General features: G+C 39.6%; 1 protein-coding gene across 1 annotated transcript in view; it reads left to right on the forward strand.

The window, feature by feature from the left end:
- PRTG (protogenin) overlaps positions 1–18,185 on the forward strand; it is a gene marked incomplete at both ends in the record, with an annotated part of 75,889 nt that extends 57,704 nt beyond the window's left edge. Inside the window, 9 exons of the mRNA XM_083870652.1 lie at positions 6,535–6,630; positions 7,173–7,359; positions 9,021–9,148; positions 9,916–10,086; positions 13,777–13,959; positions 14,524–14,644; positions 15,598–15,763; positions 16,710–16,814; positions 17,901–18,185. Of these exons, the coding sequence (XP_083726778.1) occupies positions 6,535–6,630; positions 7,173–7,359; positions 9,021–9,148; positions 9,916–10,086; positions 13,777–13,959; positions 14,524–14,644; positions 15,598–15,763; positions 16,710–16,814; positions 17,901–18,185 (1,442 nt within the window). The remainder of the gene's footprint in view (positions 1–6,534; positions 6,631–7,172; positions 7,360–9,020; positions 9,149–9,915; positions 10,087–13,776; positions 13,960–14,523; positions 14,645–15,597; positions 15,764–16,709; positions 16,815–17,900) is intronic.
- Between the last annotated feature and the right edge of the window lie 8,278 nt (positions 18,186–26,463).

Below are 26,463 nucleotides of genomic sequence, written 5' to 3' on the forward strand. Positions count from 1 at the left end.
CAGGCACAAAAGTGTGTTCCAACAGTAAATGATAGTAAAATGTCCATTTTCTTTCATCTTCCCTATCTTTTCCTCCCCCCAAAGAGGATTTAAAATGTCTGAAATCCAGATTGTGGGGTGCTGTCTCTTCTTATCAGGACTGAATGAAAGGCTGCTGGAGGTGGACTCACTGTTCTGGAGGGGTGGAAAAAAAAAAAGTAGTTCTTTCATGGTCTGACCTCGGATTCTTTCTTAATTTTATCTAGCCCTGACCTGTTGGCTCTGCTCTGGCTCCTTTCAAGGCCTTCAGAGCTTCACAAACATGCAGCAGCTGAAAGAAACAATGACAGGGCTTTTAGGGGTTGCAATATTACACTCTCTTGTAACCTTGGCTAAGTAGCCTGTAAACAGATGCTTTCTCTGAAGCATTTGCCAGAAAGCCAAAATTTTGGCTGTGTTGATATCGGCAAACACTTTTTGACACTTTTGGTTTAGGACTCCTGATTTTTTATTCAGTATGAGTTTCAGCTGAATGAGCAGTTCCCCAGAGTGTGTCTCGTGTGTACAATAGATAAAATTGTATGAAGACAAATTATCAAAATCTGAATGGGATAAACTGATTTGAAGATAGTGTTAATATGTAATCAGGACATTTGCATTTCTCTATTCTTTCAAGAAGGCAGTTTGGAATTATACATTGATTAGGATTTTTCCTTGGCTGTGTTGTTAGTGTCATGCTGCTTTACCCTTAGAGAGTTTTAATAATGTAATACAATGTGGAAGTGACTTTATTTTCTTAGTGACTTTTTCTAAAAGTTTGCTCTGTGCAATCTTGGTAATTTAAGAATGAGGTAGCTGCATTATAAAGTGCTTCAGCAGCTGCAAAGTGATTAGAAGCACATTTCTGTTTTTAGTTGTTTAACTGCAAATACAGGCATTTAATCTTTGATGCCTCCCGTTTTTCCAGCTGTGTCCATGGGGAGTGCATGAGGACACCACCTGGCTGCCGTGGGGTATAACTCTACCAGATGGAATGAACCTTCCTCTCTCTCCCCCTGCCACCTTTATCACTTGGGAAGGGGCTTCAAAGCAAAGAACCTCGAGTTGCTTCTGCCTGCCACTGTGTATATATTTACCAGACCATTTATTTTATCCCAGGCTTTGTAAACAAGGCTCTGAATGTTTAATCCCTGTTTAACCAATAAACAGACATGATTTGAACAGACTGAAATCAAAAGTGTTGGAAAAGAAAATGGGAGTATCTGAATATGAATATTTCTGACTGACAGCTGTTTTGTAGTTGCAAGTTTCCCCCTTCCTGAAAGAGAACTGGAAGATTTACATAAAAGCAAGGCTGATGGCAGGAGTAAAGAATACTGAATAATTTCGAGGTGGTGCAATAAAATGTAGATATTCCAATGAAGTGTAGACCAACAGAACTGCTAATAAGACAAGCCTGGATTCTTTATGATATTTTGCAGTTTCTCTGTTTCTCACATCCAGACAGATAAACAGCTGTGGTTTTCCCTCCATGCTGGGAAATGAAATGGAGTTGTCACAAACCAGGTTGGTGGTGAACTGTAGGACCAGGAATCTCTGAGTGCACTGTAGTATTTTTCTTGAAGAATCTATATCTGCTGTGACCTTCCTGTCTACTTTCTGACAAGCTAAATACAATCTCTAAGATGATATCTCAGGGATGCAGTAAGACAGTAAAATACACCAATAAATCATTGTCATCTGAATTCTTACTAAAATTCAGCTACTGTAACGTTTTATGTTTTTCCAAATTACAATCCATGTTTTATATTATAGTTCACCTTAATTTTTTTCCTCATACTTGCAGTATTTAACTTTGCTCTAGTTTTACTCTGAGCTGTAGAACCCATTCATAGACTCACAAAATGAAGACAAGGCTCCCCCATGTGTCTCTCTGCTGAAAGACCTACCACTGCTGGATCTGCAGGACTGACTGCAAATTTTTATGGGAGAGTGGATGACAGGATGTGGGATTCCAGAGAAATATCACCAGGGAGCAGTGACCTACCTACAAAACCTGCCATAGGAAGATGAGGCTGATCTGACATTAATTGCAAACCAGTGGGTTGGGGTTTTTTTGGGACAGTATCTATTTTGATATTTGAAGTTAATCAAAATAAGGCATAAACAGACAACATAAGATACTTTTTCTTACTCTTATTTTATAGGAGCATTGTTACCAGAAGCAAAATTTATGCCTCTGATGGAACTGTTATTCATGTATTCTTAACAGATAGGTTTTAGTTACATAAAGGCTGATAAGTTACATAAGGCTGATAGGTTTTAGTTACATAAAAGTGTGCAGCAGGTCCCTTGAACTGTGTGAAGCCACTCCAACTTATCACATCCACTCTGTAATGTCTTTTAAGACAATCTCTGTGTGTTCCAGAGGCACTCTTGTAATAAAATTTATTAATTAGCTTTAGTGTGGTACTATCAGCATCACTACCAACCCCCTGAATTGTACAAACAGTGTAGATTTTTTGTCCTTTCCCAGCTGATCTAAGCAATAACAATAAAAATGCCTATTAAAGACCTGTAGGTACTGTCATAATTTTAAAACAATCTAATACAAATAGCATAAAACTCCCCAAATTACATTTAACAGAAACAAATTAACTTTAAAAAATTCTGCCAGTTGGTAAATAGGCTAAAGAATTGTTCCTGTTCACCTTAGGGCTGGGAACAAGCCTTCAACCTCTACACAAATGCTGGCAATGGCATGAGAATTAATTGAGACAATTCAGTGTTACTGAAACAATTCAGTTATTCAGAGAAATTTTGAAAATGCAGAGCTGAAATCTTGATGTGTTGTTTTTTTACTCAAGCTGAATTTATGTTGAGTGGGCTGAGTAAATCACTGCACTTGGTATATTTCTGAAGAGCAGGGATTTTCTGTGGAGAGATGTGTTACCCCTGGCTCTGTTTCCTCCAAGCCTCCTGTGCATGGATAGTACACACTGGATCTGAGGCTGTCAGTCCCCATGTGGCCATGCTACCCCCAGTCTTTTATCAATGATTTATGTGTAAACTACTCCAGATACCTGTGATAGTTAAAGATAGAGCTCCTGAAGTTTGTTTTCTCTCTATGGATATGTCTGGCTTTGAGTGTTTGATCCAGCTAAAGAACTGTGAGATGAAAGTGTTTGTGCCAGGTGTGTATTGGGACTGTCATTGAGGAGTAAATTGTATCGTCATATAAATGAAATGCAAAATTGTAAAAAATATTCTAAACAAAGGCTACTTCAGACAAAAAAACGTTTCCTACTACCTCATAAAATAAATAGTGAGCAAATAACTGTTGGAACTGAGGCAGGTCTTTGGCAGAGCTTTGGGTGATGTGTTTGGCACATGGTGAAAAAAATTATCCACATGGATCTGCATCTTGGTGGTGTTTTGAACTGGTCTTTCCTGAGGTTACGTGTGTACTCTGTGAAGCAAGTTTCACATCAATTTCTATTGCTGCTCAGTACACTGTCTTTAATTCTTTTCTGTTCTCCTTTGTAGATGACTGTAGCATTTAGGCTTTCCTAGGCCAGTACATAACATACTCCTCTCTCCCCAGTTGCTATTTCAATTATAGAAACCAGCAGATGGGTTTAACCATAGATGCCCTAATGTGTGACAGCTTAAAAATTCTGACATTGCTTTTGGCTTGAACTCATCCAGCTACCAATTAATCCATGATATCATGAAGTGGAAATAACCCTCTTTTTCAGATGCTAAGGACTAGTTGGGAGACTTTACTTTTTAAAAGTTTTCTCTATATAAAGATAACTCTGCCTGAAACTTCTTGTGTTATACAGGAGTAAGAAGAATAGCATTCAACATTGTCCTTCTACATGTAAACTGTTAAGGATACTTAAAGTAAGATTTTAAAAACGTGCTTTTCTCCAAGACATTTGAATTTTTTTGTGGGAGTTAGATTTTTTTTTTTTTTGCCTTTCTTCCACATCCCATTATTCTTCCTTTTTTTCCTCAATCAAGTGTTAATGAGGAATTCAGTTAAAAAAAAATGCGGTGAGTATAAACAGACCTCCCAGGCTCCTCATTCAGCTCAGCAGGGCACTAGAGCTCAGCTACCCTTCATTTCACAGTGGAGATGATCAGTTCTGGGTGAGCACTTTCAAAGGGCAGGCAGTTTTTGAAGGTGCTGGGCAGGATGATGGATGGCTGTGCCTGTTGTGTCCTGGGGAAGAGCCGGGACACGGGGCCAGCCGGGCACCACTCGGGGTTCACAGGGACTGCACAGGGACTCCTGAGCAACAGCCTCCAGAGCACAGGCCTGGGGAGGTGCTAAAGGTGTCTTGATCAGCTCTCTTGTAAATTTTGCCTTTGGTTTTGAACACTTTGTGAATGTGTGTGTTCCTACCATGGGTTAAGAGGCCTGGGAAGGTGTTTGTTTCTGCTTTTCTGAGATACATGCTGTATATTATATTATATTCTGTAATATTCCTCAACAAGGCACCGTGGCTTGATTGTGATGTATTCAAATCACTTGGGACTTTTGAAAATTTTTTATCACTTATCCTTTTGGTTGGGCCCAGTGTTTCTCAATTCACCTTGCATTTTTACGATTTTTTAAAAAGATTGCAAATTTTTACATATAACATCTCTACTATTTTTCTGAATTTTCAATATTAAAATTCTGTTTTTTCTTTTATCACATGCTTTAGATTATTCTGTATGTTCGTTTCCATCTCCTTTTTTTCTGATTTGTAATTTGTTGCCTAGGAGTAACTGATGTCATCTGTTGTAAAAGTGCTATTGTAAAGTGGAAAAAACCTTCAAAGCAAATGAGAATTCTACTCTAGTTTGAAAAAACATGGGGTTTTTTTTATTTTTTTTTATTTCTTCTACATTTTGATATTTACATTGTCTGCTTGTGATGTTGAAGTCTTCAAAATATGGGAATGGCTTCCTCTTGTCTATTCTACCATTTAGGTCAAACGCATCAAAGAAATACTTCAAATATAATAATTCAAATACAGGAGCCCTTTTGCACCTGTATTTAGATTTTGGCGAAATAACCTTTCAAAAATAAATATAAAATCCATAGAGATGTTAACTCTACCTAGTGATATCTCATTTACAGCTGATATGGGTAACTGCAGCACAAAAAGAGCGTCTATTTCAAAACAAATACTGAAAGATTTTACAAAGGACGTTATTAGGAAATTACTCTGCCACCTTTACAGAAACAGCCAATCATTTTGTATAGATGGTGTTGCTGGTGCAGTGACTGCAGAGGGAGCCAACGATCTGATGGAAACAACAGTCCTGTTCCTGGTCAAGAAATGTTAGGACTTTGTGTTCCTGGTTATTTTATGAGAGGCCACGTCAAATCTCAGCTAAAAGGAAAAAGGAAAGAACTTATTTTGAGAAGAGATAATATTATGATATCCTTGGGCAAGTAAAAAAGACATGAACAAGATCAGCGCAGTTATACATCTGAACCTTCTGAAAATCTTAATTAAAAGAAATAGGTTCATGTCCTTAGAAGAGGAGAATATCCCAGTACCTGCATCACTGGGGTGAAGTTTAGCTCATATGAATTGGTAGCAAACTCTGCCACCCTGTGACTCAGTGTTGTGTGCAAGGGGTTGGTTGGAAATGCAGTAGCAAGGGAGCAGCTGCAGGGAGCAGAGCAGCCAGGCTGGTGCCTGCCTTGGCCTCCTGTGGGTGTCCCACACCATCATCACTTAGAGAGCTCCAGGCCCCTTCCTAACTCATTTCTCTGGAGCAATTTTTCAGCTGGATCAAGGGCAGTATATCACCAGCAGAACAGAGAAGCAGCAAACTGAAATGTGGCCACCCAAAGGTGTGGGCAGAGAAAGGCTATGGGGAGATCCCACAGCTTGGAATGGTGACCCTCTAGGAGTGCCAGAACCAGCTGTCAAGAAAACATATGGAGGCAGAGTTTTGTAGTCAAAGCATTATTAACAATTCCTGTTGTTTCACAGTTTATCTCCTTCAAAGCCTGGAACCAAAACATTTCCTATTTCTTTTCTGGGTGCTGCCTTGCCATTGCTTTGACTGCCCTGCTTCCTTGCAGCTCGTGTATCCAGAAACAAATGTTGGTCTCTATGGACCTCCTGCTGTTTGTTTTAACAAATCTTTATAAAAGCTCTAAAAACACTTCCAATATACTGACTTGTACTATTAAATCTAGCTCTGTAGCCATGAAGGTGTGGCTTTGTTACAGATAGAAATGTGGTATTTGTCCTACTCCCACTGATTCTGTTACAAACCTTTGCTATAGACTATTGTGAGACTGGGAGATGACTGACTGCTTCTGGGCAAAGAACTGGGGGAATTCAGAGGGCTGGAGAAAAGACAGACTTCCAGGCATCCAGCCTGTCCATCAGTCCACTGCTTGTAGCAAACAAACTTTGGAACAAACTTTCAGGAGCATCAATTTGTCTCACTATCTGTATAAGTCCAAATATCCTTTCTTAAAAAAAAAAAAAAAAAAAATTATCCTTGAGCTTAATTATTCCTTTGCTCTTTCTGCAGATCCTAGAAGAAAGTATCATGTAAGGCTGCTGGCATATAACAATATGGAAGAAGGTTATCAGGCTGACCAAACAGTCAGCACTCCAGGATGTGTCTGTAAGTGTTGTAGATGCATGAAGAATTTATTGAGAGTTGAGGTGGTTCATGGTCCCAGCAGCTCTGTGTTTTTAACTTTTAAATAATCAGTTAATTCAGTGTAAAACAAAGAACAAGAAAGATCATATCAGTGACAAATACTGCCTTAGTCATCCTGCAACTGTGACAGTGTCCTGTGTTCATGAAGTGCAGTTGAAGAAACAAGACACCCCAAGCGCATTCTCCTCCCTTGCTGAACTGTATCTGTTTCATCTAACATGATGTATCCTGTATCTTATGAGAGATTTATCTCTTTTCCTTGTCTCTGCTCATAGTTTTGACTTCATTTTTGAATAAACAAGTGGGATTGCAGAAATAATATGGGACATGTGTTGGGTTAGGAGGGATCTCTAATAGCTTTCACTAGATTCCTGGGTCTGAATACCAGGTAGGGCTAGGTTAGGGCAGATTTGTATCTAAACTGTGAGCTCAGACCTCTTAATGTGACCAGCATCTGTATACAGTGCACTAAATCATTCCTGCTCCTGTTTTGTTTTAATCAGCTGTCCGTGATCGCATGGTGCCACCACCACCACCTCCTCACCACCTGTATGCCAAAGCCAACACCTCCTCCTCCATCTACCTTCACTGGGGAAAGCCTGCCTTCACCTCTGCTCAGCTCATCAACTACACCGTGCGCTGCAACCCCGTGGGGCTGCAGAACGCTTCCCTGGTGCTCTACCTCCAAACGTGAGTGCAGCGCTGCTGGGCACCTTGGATTGCCAGTGCCACATCCTTCCCACTCAGCTTCTGCTCTTCCTGCTCTCTTTTAATTTTCTTCTACTAGCAACAACTTTTGTTTCCCTCAGAGGAGTGTGTGTTCTGCCCATTGGCCGCTAGTTAAGTTTCTTGGGATTTTAGGATATATTCATAGAATGGCTTCATTCTCTACCAGTGGTCCTTGTGTTGGATCATCAGGCCAGCTTTGATTTTTTAATGTCTTTTTAGCTGTCTAGCTTGAATTAAATTTTAAGCTGTTTTTCAACTATACAAAAGACAATACCTATTTTATAGATAGCTTGTCTGGGCAAAGATCGGAGTTAGTCCAGTGTCTGATTTTAAGACTGAAAATAAGAATTTTTGAGGGGTTGAGCATTTCATTGTAGGAATGCCATGTTCCTGTGTGTATGTGTGACACCCTGCCAGGGGAAGGCTGAATAGGATTGCTTGCTTTGCAGAGAAGCAATGCATGAGGCACAGGATGGCTGGACAGGGAAGGGAGCCTGTCCTGGGCTGCTGTTCAGCCTCTGCCCGGGTGGTGTGGGAGCAGAACACTTTGCTCCATGCTGGAGGCCACGGGGCTGGTTAAGGAATACATGTGTGTAGCTCCCTCAAAACTTCAGTTTGCTAGAGCCTCTAAATAAGAAAAATGCTGTCTTAAAGGATAAATAGTTTCCATCCTTATATTCATGGTTTTCTCTTCCAAGAACACATCTGCTGCTGTATAACTCCCGGCTTAACGATTAGACACAGTATAATCACCATGTAAAGTTCTTAGTGTGCAATGTGGAGCATAGCAATGAGTGCTGTTTTTTGTGATAGGATGAGGCTGTTGCAAGCACTGGTTACTGCCCCTGCAGCACAGAAGATGAAAATACTAAATGAGATTTAATAAAGCAATATCTGTAGAGTAAGACCATTTTAAATAGAGATTTAATCTAGATTGGGATATTATCATCCAGAATTAATCCTGGCATATATGAAAGATTTCCCTCTACCCCAGAATCAAAGTAAAGTGAAATGTCTACAATTGACTTAGTGATCAAATTGTAAGCTGCAGTATTATAATTAATAGAATCAATTCTGCAATTAATATATTTATAACTATTGCTACCAGATGAGCAAGGAGCATTCACATTCTTCCCCTAAACATGAGGTGTGGAGGCCATAAGTGGAAGGGGACATTGCCCATGTAGTCTCTGTGTGTATGTCTTGGAAGCAGATCCAAGAGCCAATACCACGTGCCTTGTCAGCTGTGACACTGGCTGCAGTTTGTTACTCCAGCTTGAAGCACAGTGTCCTATGGACAAGTGTGAGAAGAGCTGAGTTTGGGATACCTGCTGGTGATCTAGACAATAATATTATTTGTGCATCAGCTGTTCAAACAACATTTATAAAAACCTGAGCTCACATCAATTGACAGCAGACATGACATTCTCCTGAGAGCTCCAGGGCTGGTACAACTGCATTTCCAGGAAGGCAGCACAGACGTGCCACAGGTCTGGACTTGGACTGGTTTGTTTTGTGTTGAACTGACAGTGGGAATCTGCTCATGTGACTGAGACATCTGATTTGGGAATCTTCAAGTCAACTGCAGCTGTTTAATGTATTTTATTCCTTCATCTGTCCAGGTCAGAAACTCACATGTTAGTTCAAGGTCTTGAGCCAAAAACCATGTATGAATTTGCAGTTCGATTGCACGTGGACCAGCTCTCCAGTCCTTGGAGTCCTGTAGTCTACCACACTACCCTCCCTGAAGGTAAGGAACCAGGAGAGGGACCTCATGGTCTAAAAAGAATGTTCTGTAAACTAAATGGCCTGAAAAAGTGCTTATTAATTTTAAGCTGTGTGTAGGAGAGGGAAATCCTTTCCTCTGAGACACAGATAGTGCTCTTCTTGGTGAGAGATAGAAAAATGCTACCAGGGAAATCCCTGGTTTGGAACTGTGAATTTCTTTTTCAAAATCCATCCTAAATCAGCATTCATTTTTGTATAAAGTGTGATGCTTTCACTACTGCCAGCCACTGAATAGAAGTAACTTGAATAAATATTTTAAAATATGTATGTATTGAAGAGGCATGTCTGATTCATAGCCATTTATGAAAACATATTTTAAACACCGGAAGTTTTGGAAACTGTAAGAATATTACACATCTACTGCCTTAGCTGCTGGTTTGATTTACTGTCAGCTTGGTAGGGGAAAATCTACGCCTGCAGTTTCATGTTCCCACCAAAGCAATGTTTGGGAGGTACTTGTTCACAGGATAATGAAGTGGGAGTTTGTCAGCAACTCCAGTTTCTTTCTGGAGTTGAGGGAGAAATACAAAACTTGCTTTTACAGAATCTAAGCTATTGACTGGCTCAAAGTTAACAGGGAGGTGTCTCTGAGGAGCAGTATGAGTTTGTTTCAATGTGGTTTCTGGGATGGAGCAGTGGCCATTACGGCTGCACATCAGTTCCTTTCTGAGCAATTTAATTGCATGTAAATTGGGTTAGCCTAATAGCATTGTGTTACTGTTCTCACAGCACCATCTGGCCCTCCAGTAGGAGTGAAGGTGACTTTGATAGAGGATAATACTGCTTTGGTTTCCTGGAAGCCACCTGACGGTCCTGAGACAGTTGTTACACGGTACACCATCCTCTATGCATCCAGGAAGTCTTGGATTGCCGGGGAATGGCAAGTGTTGCACAGAGAAGGTAAACTAAAATCATGAACCTATGAGCTGGACAAACAATGATGCTATTTATAAGATGCTTTGTTGCTTTCAGCAACCTTGGACTACACCACTACTATGAATCATGAAATAAATTCATATAAATGTTCACATGAAAGTTCCAGTTAGTTTAGAATTCTTGCCATGGGAAGATGTATTAAAAAACAAGTTCATACTCAGAAAGTGAGGGGAGAAAGGGCTCTCTGTGTTACTTTGGAGCTCAGTGTGTGCATGTAAACCAAAATGTCTTGTAAATCCAATTACATCCATCTTAGTTCCTTTGTAACCATGATTGTGATGGTTTCATTTTGTAAATGCACTCTTTCAAATCTGAAGTCTCTGAGATGCCTTGCTCTCCAGAAATAAATGTTTAAATGTGGCTGTGTGGGTTTATATATTTCTCTTGATCACTGCCAATCCAGTTAGCTCAGTTTGCTTAATGAACTTTCTCCTACTCCCAGCAAATCACTCTGCAAATTCAATTTAACTCCCTGGCTCTATTCTACTGCTGAGCCCAGAGCTAATCTCACAGTACCTTGGGTATGCTTATGGGAACTGCAGTCACATCTCTGTGATTAAATGTAGAGATAGTATGAATTTTTGTAGCCACTTTTCTGAATAATTACTGGGAATTGAAGAGCTGAATCAAGAATAGATTTCTACCATAGCCAGAAAAAAAAAAGTAAAAGGCATTTATTGTTCCATTGATAGTCAAAATAGACAGAAGTAGTTCAGAACAGATAATTTTCTAATGATGTCTTAAACCAGAGGAGAAAGCCCAGTGTTACAGAGTAAAGTCATGTGCTACAGTAGCCTATTTAAGAGGATTGCCCTGGAAGAATTACTGTTTTCTTGTTCTGTTTTGTTACTTGACTGGAAGCTTAGTTGTCAGCAGAGAGTGAGGCTGTAAATTTTCTGTGGAGATAATTCTAAAAACTTAATGAATATGCTGTCACAGAGGAGAATTCATTTCACCATCATGGAGAGTGAGCTGTTCTAGTTCAGAGCTGTTGTTCATGCTGCTCCTAAAGAGAGGACAAAGGACCAACAGCCCCTCTGAAAGATGGCAGTGCCACTTTGCTGCAGCACAGGGGTGTTTGTCAGGCTGGCTCAAAGAGAATGGGCAGCTGTGAAGAGTAACAGGGAAATGACTATTAAACTAAATTTTTGAAAAAAACTAGTCTCTGAAATATCAGTCATGTCTAACTACAGGGGAAGATAGAGCCCATGGGTTTTCACTGTTAAAATTATTCAATGAAACAGTAATTTAAATAAAGTTGCCCAACTAAATTGTTGGAAGGAACAGTAATATAGTTATATTGAAGGACAAATTGACTGTTAATTTTTACTCAATAAAAAACCCAGCAGATTTAAATTCATGGAGCGCTTATATTTGAAGACTAAATCTTGTCATTCTGTTGATGATACACTGTATTTGCCGCATGCAGCAAAGTGGCTGAATTGCTTTCAGATCCATCGTTCAGCTCAGTCATGCCTGTGAAACTGAGCAGCATCTCTGATAGTATTTCACCAGAGATTTCGGATGACAGGATGGCAATAACAGTAAACATTTTCATGTATTCCCATGCTGAAAGTGTTGGAGGGAATGAGCAAATGGAGAGCTATAAATCTCAGTGTATTACTGTGCCCATCAATGTTGGAGCCACAAATTTTGCATTTTGACAGATATATTAGGGTTTGAGGCATGGTGTGGAATTCAGACATCTTGACACACTATGACAATCTAGTATGGTTTTAGTTAAAGTATAGATGAAAAAGTCTGTGAAAGGAAATTAGTATGTAGAGGTAGAACTGGGCAAATACCATGATCAGTCCTGTGACAGTCCTTTCATAGGTAATTTGAGGTAGAAGCAGGGCTTGGGGTTTTTAATGCATTTATTCTTTTTAGATCAGTTAACCCTATGCAATAAATAGCATTGTTTTGTCTTGATGCTAAACCTGTTCTGCAAAAGATTTATGAAATCTTGACTCTGTTCCATTTTCATACCTCCAGAGAAATCCCCTCAAATAATAATAAAAAAAAATTTAAAAAATCCACCAAACCAAAATACCACAAACCAAACCTGCAACCTATAAAAGTCTCAGCATGGGCTTCAGTTTATGCAGGAGATTTTCTCCCAGTCCACCCCCTAATTTGACTGAGCTTGTGTTAGGCCTGGCAAAACCAGAAAATGTAACGGCATTTTGGTGCTGATTGATGATGTGAATTATCTTCCAGCCACCTCCCCCTTCTTCCCCAGGTGTCTTCAAGTGGATCAGAAGTTACAGCCCTTGCACACTTGGTGTGCAGTAAATCAGTGCCAAGTGCTCTCTTGCTTTAGCCATGCAGCAGATTGGAAAGGAGCTGGTGGCAAGGAGCCTGTGATATTGAAATGTGACCTTTCACCCCTGCTGGTGCTAAATATTACAGCTCCTTTGGTTACAGATACCTCACATTTTACTTCAAATGCTTTCAGCTAATGTTTTTTTAATGGAAGAACTGAAATAGCTTTTGAAGTAGCTTTCTTTTTGCCAAATGTATAATCTTTTCTGTCAACAAAATAACCTTATATTTTATAGGCTCCCATGATACTATAAATTTTGACTTCTCAAACTGATAAAAAAATTAAAATTTTGACTTAAGTCTGAGAAAGTAAATGGAATATGTGAAAGCAAAGAGATAGATTTAGTGCTGTAACTAAATTTAATTTTAATTTCTTTATTTTAATTTATTTAATTTTAGTGCTGTAACTAAATTTAATTTAAATTAAATGCCACTGATAGGGAAATAAAAGCAGCATATTTCTATGGTAGCAAGAAACACAGGCATTTTAGAAATAAATTGGAATTCTAAGCAGTAGCTGCAGTCCCTGGACAGGCAAAGCTTTCATTGACTTTGATAGGAGTTTTGCCTGTCTAAGGACAATACTTGTGAATCCTATTTATGTTCTTAATCTTTTTTTCTGCCTTCAGGGACTTTAGGAAATGAATCCCTAGCACATGAAAAAGACATTTTCTGCAATATTCTTAGCAGCACAGCTTAGATGCACAGTAATCAAGGGAGCCTACACAGGTCTAAATAAGTTTAATTTTATTTTCAAATCATGGTATAATATAAGGTACTCTTGCAGAGCTGTTCTGTTCATTTAACTAGACCTGAAATTTGACAAACTGAATCTGGATTCTTTTGTTATGTCAATTTTCATTCACATATTCATGGTACAGGAGGTGGAGAGGCACACATGTTCTATATGAGAAAGGTTTAATGTTCTGGTTTCTCTGCCTGAGAGTCTGGTTAATGCTGGGTGCATCTCCTCCACAGATGTGATCACAACATAAAGGCTGTCACACTGAAAGGCAGCTGTGCTGGATTTAGGGTTGGTGTGCTGTGTGTCATAGCCAATACTTGAATCTTGGATCTGAACTATATTGGCACTTCACAGTGTCCTGTGTTCAAATAGAATGGAGAGAAAGGAAACAAGGGATGATGAGAAGGCAAGCCCAGTGTTCATTTTGTTGCTTGTATATGGAGGGTAAAATGTATCAAAGTGATCACAATCCTCAAGCAAGAATAGAGATGCTATTGGGAAAGAAGTGTAGGTTCCAATGTCTAAATCTGAGTCTTTTCCCAGAATTTTGTCAAACTGGATCTGTTTATTGTATCTTTTCATAGGAGCAATGACCATGGCTTTGCTGGAGAACCTTGTAGCAGGAAACATCTACTTGGTTAAAATAGCAGCCTCCAATGAAGTGGGAGAAGGACCCTTCTCAAATGCAGTGGAATTTGCTGTCCTGCCAAAGGAGACATCAGAGTCTAACCAGAGACCTAAACGCTTGGATTCTGCAGATTCCACAAGTCAGTAGCAATGTTTTGATTACTCTGTCACAAGCACTGGGGAGAAAAGATTCCTGTTTGTTTTAGCTGTAACCTCTTTCTGAGTAAACCATTGTTTTATGTGGGGCAGTCCTAACACTGTAGCATTTTCTTCTTCTTCTAAAAATGAAACAGTTTTGGAATTTTAATCTCAGTTCAACTCAGAACTGGTCTAATTTTCTTGCTCAGAAATGGGAAGTTTGCCTTTCAAATGAGAATACATAACTGGTTTGAATTTTACTTCAGTAGCTTTGCAGCCAATTTTCTAAGGCATTTCCTTTAAATCCTTTTTCTGGCTTTGAGATACCAGCAGCACTGGTCTGTCCTCTTCCTCCCCTCCCAGGACTGCACTGACCAGACACTCCTCTGGTCTACAAGTTTTATTTTCAAAAGTATAAAAATGTATGACAGAGAAGGCCTGGAAATCTCATTAGAAGGGAGCATTTGTCTCTGTGGTTGTAACTGTAACCCTATTAATTTCCTGACAGGGAGCAGGGGTTAACTCTTGTTATTTACTGAGCCTTTCTATGTTCCTTTTTGATACAGCTTATTCTGACTATTACCATCTGGACCAGAAATCAATGACCGGCATTGTTGTTGGGGTTTGCATAGCCTTGACCTGCATCCTTATCTGCATCCTGATCCTAATTTATCGCAGTAAAGCCAGGTATGTTTTTGTTCTTGAAGATTGAGCTCTTTTTCAATGCATTCACTCCTGGATGTGCCTTCTCCTCCAAGAGTGCTAAGTTCTCTGAAGTACTCTCTCTTCACCTGTTTCTACCTGTGTTGGAAACAAAGCACCTTGTTGGCTCTTCCTGCTCTACCTGAGCCCCTTCTTCAATGAAAAGGAGGAAGAACTTGCAGAGTGAGTCAGTGATGGTGCTTTGACAACGCAGTATGAGGCATGTTCCCAGCTGAACCCCCGTTTTGGGTCAGATAAGCATGCTGCTGTTCATCCTCTGCTCCTCCTGCTGAACCCTCCAGCCTGTCCACACCTGGCTTGCAAGGCTTTAACCCCCCAGGTGCTGCTGGAAGGACAAGAGGAACTCTGTCATAAAGGAGTTCCATGATGCAGATTTTAAAGCAAATTTATAATGCAGTTTCTTTGCAGTGGTGCAAGCCACAGTCTGTGTCTGTCATCAGCTGCTAGAGGGTGTAAACTGGCCCAGTGGTTCTGCCCAGAAGTTTGGGATCAGAACAAATATAAGTCACTTGAAATAATAAATTTAAAAACTCTCTGAAAGTGTTTTTCAGTAACAAGGGCTTTTTAGCTTACATGCAGGAAAAAAAATGGATTGGGAAACAGTCTCTGTAGAGTGTGGTAGAAAGGTCTTAATGTCATTAGTGGTTACTTCCTCCAAGTAATATTACTAATCATGACAATTCCTGTCTGCACATAAGCTTGTAGCCTACTGTGTATGATTAACTGGAAGCAGATGTTATTTTTATCACAAGCAATAACATTTAAATTCCAAGTGAGTTAGGAGTATCATGTAACAAAATGTAAATGCCAAGAATATACCAGGATTACTTGATTAATAATAGCTTTGAAGTTTATCCTTGATTTGTTTTGTATTGTATTCCTGTGGGACAACTTTATTCCTCCTTAACATTGTGTAGGAAAGCATCTGCTCCTAAGCCTGTGCAGCAAAGCACTGACCAGCTGTCACGGACCAGCATCTCATTAGCCAGTCCTAATGAGGTGGAGAAGAATATTGAAGGAATTGCAGAGAATGAAGAATCCTTATTGCCAATGATAGTGGGAAACAACTTCATTGATGCTAAGGTACTGTGAGTTTTATTAATTCCCAGGTCAGAAATCTTTCTTTAGAATTCATTGTTATAACATCAGGGTCCTTATCAAAAGTAAAATATACATCCTAAAACCTCGAGGAGGCTGTTTTATTAATGAGACAAGCACAAAGTTGGCAATCCAAGCTCACATTTTCAAGATTTATCTGAAAGTTCAGCTGGAGATCCGGTTGAGTACATTTGTCTTTGACTGTACTCTGCAGATTGCAGAGTTTGGCCCTGGCACAGCATCCAAGGATAAAGGCTCCATAGACCTGGGGCTGGTCCCAGGAGATAAGTGAGTCCTTGTCAGCACCAGCTCAGTCAGTGCCTGTGCACAGTCCAGTCAAGCATGGCACTAAGCAGGTGTTAAGAAAAGTATTATATTTCCATATATTTACTGGTATGACAGCGTTGCAGTTTATAAACTCATACTCAGTCAAATTATAAATGATGATGACAGGATGTACCAGTTGGATGTGCAGAACCTTCAGTCCAGTGTGACAACACCACAGTGGCCTTTCACCTGCAGACATTCTGAGTTCAGGCTTGTTCTGTTCACGCTGCAAACTTGAGTGCAGCTGCTCCCTGAGGATATGTGTGAGAGCTGAGAAATGGAAATGGACCCAGCAGAGGCACAGACACTGCCTATGAATGGCACATTTTAAGTACTAGAGCAAGTGCCGTAGCTGGAATATTTTGCTGTGTGCCTGCAGTATTGCAGCTTTGGGTCTGGACAGAAAGCTTGCCAGGTTTAGTGGGTCTGTTCTTGACTTGTCTTGAGCAGATGGGTACCAGACCACAAATACATGACTCACTACTGAGGCTTCATTTGTCTTCATTTTCAGTGTGGAACCAATAGGTAGGAATAGAAAAATATTTTCAAGCATCTTAGAAATTTACTTTATTAAAATAAATGTCTGCATCTTCCACTGTTGCAGGGAGGATCTGATCTGATTATTAACAGCTATGGGCCTGTCACAAAGACTAATAGGAAGAAGAGGTGGCTGTTCTTCCAAGACACTAAGAAGGCAAAGACCGAGGAGGTAATTGCTCTAATGGGCAGAGATGCACAATCTTTACTGTATTACCCTCTTTGCAAAGGAAGATATATAGTTTTCTGTTTATGGAAAAACATATTTAGTGGGCTTAGTATTAATTGGATAGTTTCAGCTGTGTAAGGCTGATGCTGTTCTGTCTCACCATAGTAAAGTCTTACAGAAATTTCATTTTCTCACAGATATTGTTGTCAGAACACTGTGACTCTTTACAGTTGGCAGACACTGTAACTCTACCATTAAATGACCTATTACTTGCCTTTGCCTTTTCATCTGTGAGCAGAATGATTTCTGTGGACATGGCATTGCATGAACTACTTCTCAGACACCCTATATACATATAAATACAAATTAAAAATGTATTTACAAATAAAAATAATATTAAAATAGAATCCTTTCTTACCCTGGCAGCTAAAATTTTTGTTGGCTGAAGAGAAACAAATGAGGGAAACTAGATTATATACTCAAAGTACTGAGAAAATTGAGAGCCTGAATAAAACTATTTGGCTTCTGAAATTGTTGGTCTGGACATACTTGCTGTTTGGCTGAGAAGAAGAGCAGTTTAAAACTGAAGTGTTAAACCAAATCTGGAACATTACTATGCAAATTCACACCTATGGAGCACATAGCCATTCTTCATTGCATTTTAACTTGTATTGTGCTCTTGTGTGTTTAAGAATTAGAAAGTCTTGATATCTATTTCGTAAAATAGTATTGAAAAATATTTCTACAAGCAGCTGTGCATTTCTGATGCCTCTATGTAAAAAAATATTTTCTATCATGCTTTAAGAATATGCATGAGGGGATAGGAGGGAGCTCTATCAAGTGTGTTTTTAAAATACTCTTCACGTCTCTCCAGTGAAATAATTTGTTATCAGCCATGCTTATCTGGAAAAATTATTTAATCTACTGTGGAAGAAAAAAGTATGAGCAAGACTAGAGATTGCTTCTCTCAGGGCTTTCCTAGAGGAGTTTAAAAAAAATCATTCTGGTGGAGTAGGGGACAGGAAATGCAGTAGCAACTCAAAGGATGCCCGGGCTGTTCTGAGGCTCTCCTCTCTGTCCCCCCCGCAGGCGGCGCGGCGGTTCCCGCGGGCGGTGTGTCTGTACCGGGCGGGCTCCCCCGGCCCGCCCTCCCCGTTCCCGGCGCCCTTCGGCGACACGGAGCATTCTGCCAACAGCGAGGGCAGCCACGAGACCGGCGACTCGGGCAGGTTTTCCCACGAGTCCAACGAGGAGATGCTCCTGTCCTGTCCCGAGGCGGGGGTGTCCCCTTTGGGCAGCGGTGACCCCGGCCCGGGGGGCCCGGCCCCGAGCCCTGCAGAGCCCCCGGGGCTGCTCCCCAAGGGGCACAACTGAGCCCGGGGCTTTCCCCGCGTCTGTTCGAAGGACAATGAACAGGGAGCCAAAGTTTCATTGTGGAAAGCCTGGCTAACCAAGCAGGTGATCCACACTTCTGTTGAATGTTGGGGTTGTTTTTTTTTTTTTTTTTTTCCTATATTTTTGGTTTGGTTTCTTTCTTAAAGCTCACTCATTTTTGAATGTTCAGTGGTCAAAAAATGTGAAAGGAGTGAAGATTTCTGACTAAAGTTAAAAATACGTCACTGGAGCAAAGGGAAGGCTGTTGGCCCTTTTGCTGACTATCTACCTCAGTTTGCCGAGAGGTGAACTCTGAATGATGACTGCTTTACCTCATCTGTGTTCTAGTTGGTCTCAGCTATGGAACTGATGATACTTCCTAGTAGTGTTGTTTTATTTTGGGGTTTTTTATTTTCATCCCCTGCTCCCCCCAGTTGTGTGTAGAGAGAGAGAGAGAGAGTGTGTGTATGTGTGTGTACTCAGTGATCAGGGAGTTGTATAGGTTGGTGGACAAGATTGTTTAGCTGAAGCTCTGTCTTTAAAAAGAAGGAAACCTCAGAGTATAAAATGTTCTGATTTCATGTGGTTGACACAGAGTATGTTAAAAACTGGGAGAACTGGAACTTCCACATACACAGCCACATGAAATCTTTTGTACCCCTTTATTCCTTAGACCCTCAGTAAGCCTAGGACAGTGCCTTTCCTCAGTAGCCTGTGCTGTATTCCTGGGGCTCTGGGACCTGCTGGATCCCCCACAGTGTGACAAATATTGCCCCTGTATTCACAGTTAAGGCTAAAAGTCATAGCAAAATGAAGAACTGCTCAGCATTCTCAAACAGCTTGGCTCTGCCTGAGAGTTAAGGAATAGATAACAATGCTGAGTGTTCCAGTATCACAGTACTTCTTAGCAGTGGTGCCTTGCATTATATATTATGAAATTACTGATTTGCCTTATTCCTTTTTAGTATTCATAAAGTTCCTTTGGAGTACAGAAAGATGCCTTAAATGCTTCTTAGATATTTTAAGTAAACTGTAACATGAGTTTATAGTTCATTTTTACCCATCTTTGAGTGCTGATAAGCAGTGCTAGCGTTGTAGTATGTCTCAGAACTGTTGTTAGGATGCAAACCTGCTCCTTGCCTTCACCTAGTGTGCTATTAGCCAGGAATTTTAGCTCAGGGAGTGACTTTACCTATATGCCAATCTAAAACTCTGATTAGGCTACCATGAGAAATAAAAAAGCCAGAGCTTTAGTTGAAGAGTCTGTTGAAAGAGGTGCTACTGCCTCGAACCCATGCAATTCCTGTTTTATACTACCTCCTTTAAAAATGATTCTAGTGTTTTTTTGGATTTTGTTGTTGTTGTTTTTTCCTGTACTCAGGGAACAGTTTGTTACTTTTGAGCTGCCTCACGGAAACGTGGAGCAAACTGACAGGGTATCATTTTGTGTTTTAATGGGAGACAGCGAGACAGGGAGGAGGCTGGAATCATCCAATGTTATAAACTTGCCTGTATCTATGTCCAGTCCTCTTCTCACTCCTCCTCTTTCCCTGTTCTACTTTAAAAAAATGAAAGAAAGAAAAAGAAGAAAAAAATTAGGCATATGTTTTTACTTAAAAAAAAAAAAAAAAAAAGTTTAAAATATAATGTTGTGAGAAATCAACCATAGGAACTCCTGGCTCTATTTAAGTCTGTCAGAACTCCCACTGACTTTACTGGGGCTGAGATGTCACCTCCAGGAGTGCCAGGCTGACTCCTGGGTAGGTGATCAGAAGCTGTGGGTGAGCCCTGCTCTCGTGGTTGGAGTGTGCTGAGGAATCAGGCTCCGCTTCCTGGAGCTCTTGCCCTTGGAGCTGTTGCCAGTCTGAAGCACACAGTACACATTCACCCCTCCCTAACAGATTTGGTCATTCAAATGCTTGAAGAATGATCTTGTACCAAAGACTTTTCTGTGGAAGAGAAGGAAGCCACATATTGTCCAAAAGGAATTGAACTAGTTAAAAAGCTATAGGTTTGAAGAGCTGAATACGTTTTATTGTATAAGTAGTTACTAACAAAAACCAGTAGGGCTTCTGGATTGTAGTAGCCGATTGCATAGGTGAGTTGTATGCTTCAACAATTTTAACTACCTTGTTGTTACGAGAGCCTTTAAAGAAAGTTATAATGCCAGCAGATATCTCCAAAGAATTCCAAGTGTAATTTTTTTCTCCAGCATGTAGTTGATGAACAGTACAGTATTAAGAAAAAATATTTTTTAACAGTTTTTTATCTATGTGCTGAAGAAAAAGAAAACCTTTTCACCAAAGATTTATTTTTGGTCTTGTCAGGCAGAATGTGTAGTGTACAGCAAAGTACTGTTTTTAGTTAGGTAAAGTGTGAATTAATCAGATCTAGAGTAAGAATGTGTAACTGTAGCATGAAGTTTCACACTTCATCTTTCAGAGTAGCCTCTTGTGTTAGTTGCATTCAGAAAGAGCTGATATGCAGATGGTAACTGCTTCTCCAAAGACTTGTTTGCTGTAAGTACTGGCAATGGGGAATAATTTTATGATCCTTGTTACAGGTAAATACTATAATCCTAAACTCTTCCTTCCAAAGACCCATCCTGTAGTTTAACCTATGGATAATCTGAGAGAAAAAGAGTTCATATAAAATCTGCTAATTTTATATAGATGCTTCAAGTTCAATAGCCAAAGAGTTGAAAGTACTCAGTGTATTAGAGAGCAGCACATCCAGAACTTAATGTTTTATCAAGGTACTTTTTATCAGCAAATAAAGAAAACCAAAGATATTTAAGGTTACCTCAGCATATAGGCAAGCTTAGTTAGGCATTAATTATTCTTTTTCTTTATTTTTATGTTAACCAAATATAAAACACTTCTCCAGAACCCAGTCTACATTCATGTGCTTCCCTTTGGCCCAGTCATGATTTCTACAGAACAAAAATGCTCTCTTCAGAATTCATGGCCTAGTGTTAATATATCACAAAATTTTGTATGAGAAAATTTGTCTTATAATTGAAAATGCCAACAAGGTAAGCAAAGGAATATCCTCAAAAATTGTAGAAATTGATAATGTCTCTGTTGAACTTAATAGCAGAATCAATCCTTCATAATTGTAACAGTGCAAAATTTAAAAGTTCAAATGCTTCATAGCCTTGAAGCCAGTGCATGTAATTATAAATATGATCTTAGAGATGATAATTTTTTTTCAAAGTTTATACCTGTGGCTGTCTAAGGGAATGAGTTTTTCACTTTGTTCATTCCATTTGCCTAGAAAGAGCTGGCAGAACAGAGCAGGCAGACTGGTTTCAGGTTTTCCAGGTTTTTCTTCTAGGTTATGTCTGTAGAAACTGGGTCCTGGAGAAAAATATATGATTTCTTAATTATGGCTTTATGAAATATGTTCTGGAAGATGAACATAAATGTGGAATTTAGTGTTACACTATGTGAATTGATTTTGTTTAAGTGTAGTAAGAACTAAGGGGCCATGGCTGGTGTAATGAGTGTATGTGCAACCCTTGTGTTTAAAAAAAAAAGCAAACATGTTACCGTTGATGAGACTTAAAAAGCATCAAAACTTACAGAGGAAACTTCAAAACTGACTTACCATGGTGATGGTGTTTGTAAGAGAAGATCTGCCCTTCGGTGCCACAGCAAGGCCTGGAGCCAAAACTAACTGCTCAGTCTGCCCACAGCTACACCTGTGTGCTTTCTTCATGTTTAACAAATACAAAGTACTGTCATCTTTCAGGAGTTATCCAAGATTGTGACTGTTTGTGCTGTGCAGGACAGGGCACATCACTTGGTTACTTTTTAACAGCTCTGCTATTGTAAGAGAAACCTGAAAAATCTACATATCACTTGCAGGAATTTCCTATATTAGCTCTCCATTTTTTGGATAACTGATGATATTTTAAACTGAAAAGAGTATCAAGAGATTGCTTTGCCTGTTTTTAATTATTCTTATAGTTAATTCTCTCTCTGGGTTTAATCCCACGCTTTAGATCCGAGCTTCATCTTGTTTGCCTTATTCATGTCAGGGTTCTCATCCCATTTCTTTTTAAGCCAATGAGAGAATTAATTTGTATTTCAGTTTGCATAGTCTGGACAAACAAAATAAGCTTTTGTTTGTTTTTTAACTCTTCATAGTACTATTATTTTAAAAGGACAGAAATCTTAGATGGTTGAAACTCCCACTGGCAAATGAATTTTTGTAAAGTAAGTCATCATTCATCAGAGATCCTCTGTAACTCTCCATGAATCCAGTATTAGCCTGTAGTAAACACTGAGTATTTCAAGTCAGTTTACCTCTTTTTCATTGAAAATCAAGTCAAGTTGAATGAATTCTCATTTGCTGCAGCCTGGGTGTACACAAGCATAGTTACTGCTAGCTCACAGTAAAATGCTACTCTGAGCAAACTGAGCTTTTGTTCATTTTATACATTTTTGTTCATTTAATGCAGTTCATGCAGGGAAAAGTCCATCTCCTAGCGTGGGGAACGTTGTTAGGCTTTGCAGGGCACTCCATGTTTAGCCAAAAATCCCATTCATAACAACCAGAGAGAGCTGCACAAATGTAATGCTGGTGGTATTTCACAGAAACCAATTTACTGACATTATTGTCATAAAATTGAAAACAGAATTACACTAAGTAATTGCTAAAGTGGTAGTTCTTAGCTTGAACAATTGTTCCACACTTGCCAGTTGCTGCAGCTGCGGCTCTTCTAATGCAGGCAATCTCTAAAGCAGAAGATTCCGGCCTGCAGGAAACACTGAGCACCTTTCTGCAATAACACTGTGTAATATTTTGGAATATGTGTTTCAAAAACCACAGTTCTTCAATACAAGTGCAAACCCAAATCACTTGCTGTTAACAGAGAAAAGACCACAAATTCAGTTTGGCTCAAATGTAAGTTTATTTCTTTGAAATTCCTCTAGATTTATGCTGAGCCCACTCCTGACTGACTCAAAAGGGATATAAGAACATGAAACATGCTTAAGGCTTTGCTGTGTTGGCCCCTCTGGTTCCATAGGACTCCTTAAAAAAGTTTTCAGCTTTTTATGGTTGCACATACTCACACTGCATCTGCCTGGTGTGTTTTCAGTGAAGACTGACTGTATATGAAAAACTGATTTATACAAATGTTGCTTTTTTTTTTTTTTTTTTTTTTTTTTTTTTTTTTTTTTTTTAAATTTTTATTTTAAAATTGTGAATGACTTGCCAGTGTAGGAGCCAGGTGTGTATCTGACATTGTGGTGGTCTGGATCCTTTCACTCCGTGTGCCATTTTCTTCTAAGGGCAGCAATGGCTGACTGGCTAATGGAGGATGGAGCTGAATTGTATTAATTTTATATTTGTCTCAGGGGATCAGCTCCATGAATTCCATTGCATGAGGGAAGCTAATGTTCGCCCTGATTTGAATGTAACTTTTTAATGTCTTTTAAAAACTATTTTGTTTAATAATGTGGATTTGTTTTTCTTTTTCTAGCATTCTAGTAAATGTTACCTAGTGTGTTGGTTCATTTTTCCCCTCCAGGGTTGTTTATATACTACCCCAAGGTCATGCCAAAAAATAATAGAAGTTTAAATGCCAAATGTTTATGAAACTGCTGTCTAAATACTGATTGATTGCACAGTTGAAATAAAAGTTTTCCTTAGTAAAAGTGTTACTTGATACTTTATTTTCAGTGTCTCTGAGGAGTGGCTCAAAATGAGGAGGATAAAAACTGCAGCACCTCATTTCAGGCTGAGCAGATAGGGATATTGTTGGCATATCATGAAGTCATAAAAAGAGGTAGACAGTAAATGGAACTTATAATTGAATTTCATAGAACTTTCCCAACCATGTATTCATTTATCGCTTGTGTACCTGGAATTATTTCCCACCTAAATCTCTGTGTCCCACTGCTGAACACCCATGCAAGATCTCTGTTCTGCTTTATTTTCATGGGGTGTGAAGAAAAAACAACTGCACGTGGTTCTCAGTGCAGTTGCTCTTGAAGGCCTGGAAAGCTGCTGACAAAGCTGCACTGCTGAGTTTCCCCAGCACATTCACACCTGTTGAACCCAATGTTCAGTGTATGAAATGTTCAGTTCACTGAAAATGCCAGTGCTGTTGGTCAGAAGGCAAACTGCTGCTCTTACAAAGGCCTGCCTTCTAGATGGAAGTCAATCAAGTTCAGTTAGTGAGGAAGTCATGTTCTGGAGGGATTAAATGGTTTCTGTTCTAGCAGGTTGATCACTGAGTGCCGCCTGAGAGCAATGAAAACTTGGCTGGGCAGGTTATAGAGTTGGGTTCAGAGCTGGAATTAGAGTAACGGTGCCCATGCAAACCACAGAACTGACTGCTGTCATTTACAGGGTCTCTAGGGAGACTAAAATCACAACATCAGGGGAAGCGGAATCTTGCAATACTTGGTAGATTTTACTTCAGTATTTGTCTATGTTCCCTAAAAGATTTGAACTCTTCTTTACTGGCACTGGATGTACTTAATGGAAAAGGAAAGATTAATCACAGATACTTCAAAGCTTTGAAATCACAGTATTGGGAATTGAAGATTTGAAATAAATGTCCACTGATTTTTTTCCATGTCCAGGAAATGACTGTTTCTGAATACAGGTACTTCTTATTCTGACCATCTGTAAGAGGCATGGGCCCTGTCACTTTTGGGTGCCCCCAAGGGAGGGGACACTGTGAACACCCCTAGGAGTCAGAGCTCTTCTGCTTTCTCAGCATCTCCTGCTGATCACTTGGGATGACTGAACTCTGCAGTAGAACCATGAAGTCTCTTTCCTTTTGAATTCTTAGAAGACAAAGGAAATCCCAAAAGCCTCATCATGCTCCTTTATGAATCACAGCTGTTCCTACCTGCAGTCTGCTTATAGACCAGCTCTTCCTAGCTTATATGACATTTATCCCTGGGAGTTTTAGAGCACCAGCTGTGGAGATTATTTATAAAACCAACTCTAATCCAAAATTCTTTATTACTTATGTTCAAATATAAGAACACTGAAATATAGTTATCGAGAGATAATTGAGAAAATTAGACCAATGCTGAAAATATGATCAAGTATTTTAAGAGAGTATTTGTAAAAAATTAATAAATTCTAAATAGACTTATACACAAATTACATTTTAAAATATAACAATTTCAAATAGCTAGGAAACAGTCAGTCTTGGACTGTGCAGTGATATAAAAGCTCAACCAGTGCAATCCACCAGAGCTGTTGCTCTTTCTCTAAGAGAGAAGAAGAACCAACTTACAGTTATGTTACTGCTGGTTAGTACAGGTTCATTTTACAGTCCAGGATCCTTGTTCTCAGTAGCAGTAACTAAACGGTAAAGCGCCATCATCCAAGGAGTTACTGTTGCAAAGGAAAGTTTAGAAACAGCCTCAGTTTGGGATGTGATACTGTGCTACCTGCCTGCAGTCTGCCACCCATCTGAATGTCTGAGCTACGGACAGGTGAGTGCTGTGGGCCACTTACACTGAATGGCCACATTCATTGAGGTGACAGCATTGCTGTTTCTTTGTTTAGTTTATCAGTGACAACAATTTACAGTCTTAGCTTATCTGCTTTTTGGATAAAAGGATCAATACCTTGGAATATGAAGGCCATCTGAGCCAAGAATCTCCTTTGCACCTAAAGCCAGACTTCATATCTTGTTATATATGAAAAAAGAGCTCTGCTTTCCTTTCATTTATTTAAGTTACTACTCTGAATATTTACAAGTAAATCCAGTTGGGTTTTCTGTTTGGAGATGCATAAACATTTGTTACCTGTAGGATTAAACTATGCCTTAACTTATTTCTGATGCATGTTGGCACTGTGCAGCCCGGCCTGTTTTCCCTTCTTCCTTCATCTGCAGTCATGGCTCAGCATTGGTTGCTGGACAGTAAAGCATATCCTCTGTCAGCAAGAGAGAAGCTGTAGGGCTAATGTTGCTGCTGCCCATGTTGCAGGGTCCTACTCTTTCTATAACTGATGTATTAAGTCTTGGCTTCACCTTTTCCTCCCAACACAGCAAAGAAGATGGGATTTGAACCCCTCTCTTTTCACATACCTGCATGTTAGAGCCCCAGGTAAATACATTCGGATTTGACAAGGAGAGATCAAATTGTTTCCACCTGAAAGAGGAGTGTAAGCTTTATTTAAATCCTATAATTTAAATCCTATTTACACAGGAATGCACCATTAAGACATGCAGGAACTATAAATAATTCAGGATCTAGCTGTGCTCAGTGGCAGAGATGCTGTGCATGGATATTCCTGG

Source organism: Zosterops lateralis (genome assembly GCF_965231275.1).
Source record: "Zosterops lateralis genome assembly, chromosome: 13".
NCBI classification, from domain to species: Eukaryota; Metazoa; Chordata; class Aves; order Passeriformes; family Zosteropidae; genus Zosterops; species Zosterops lateralis.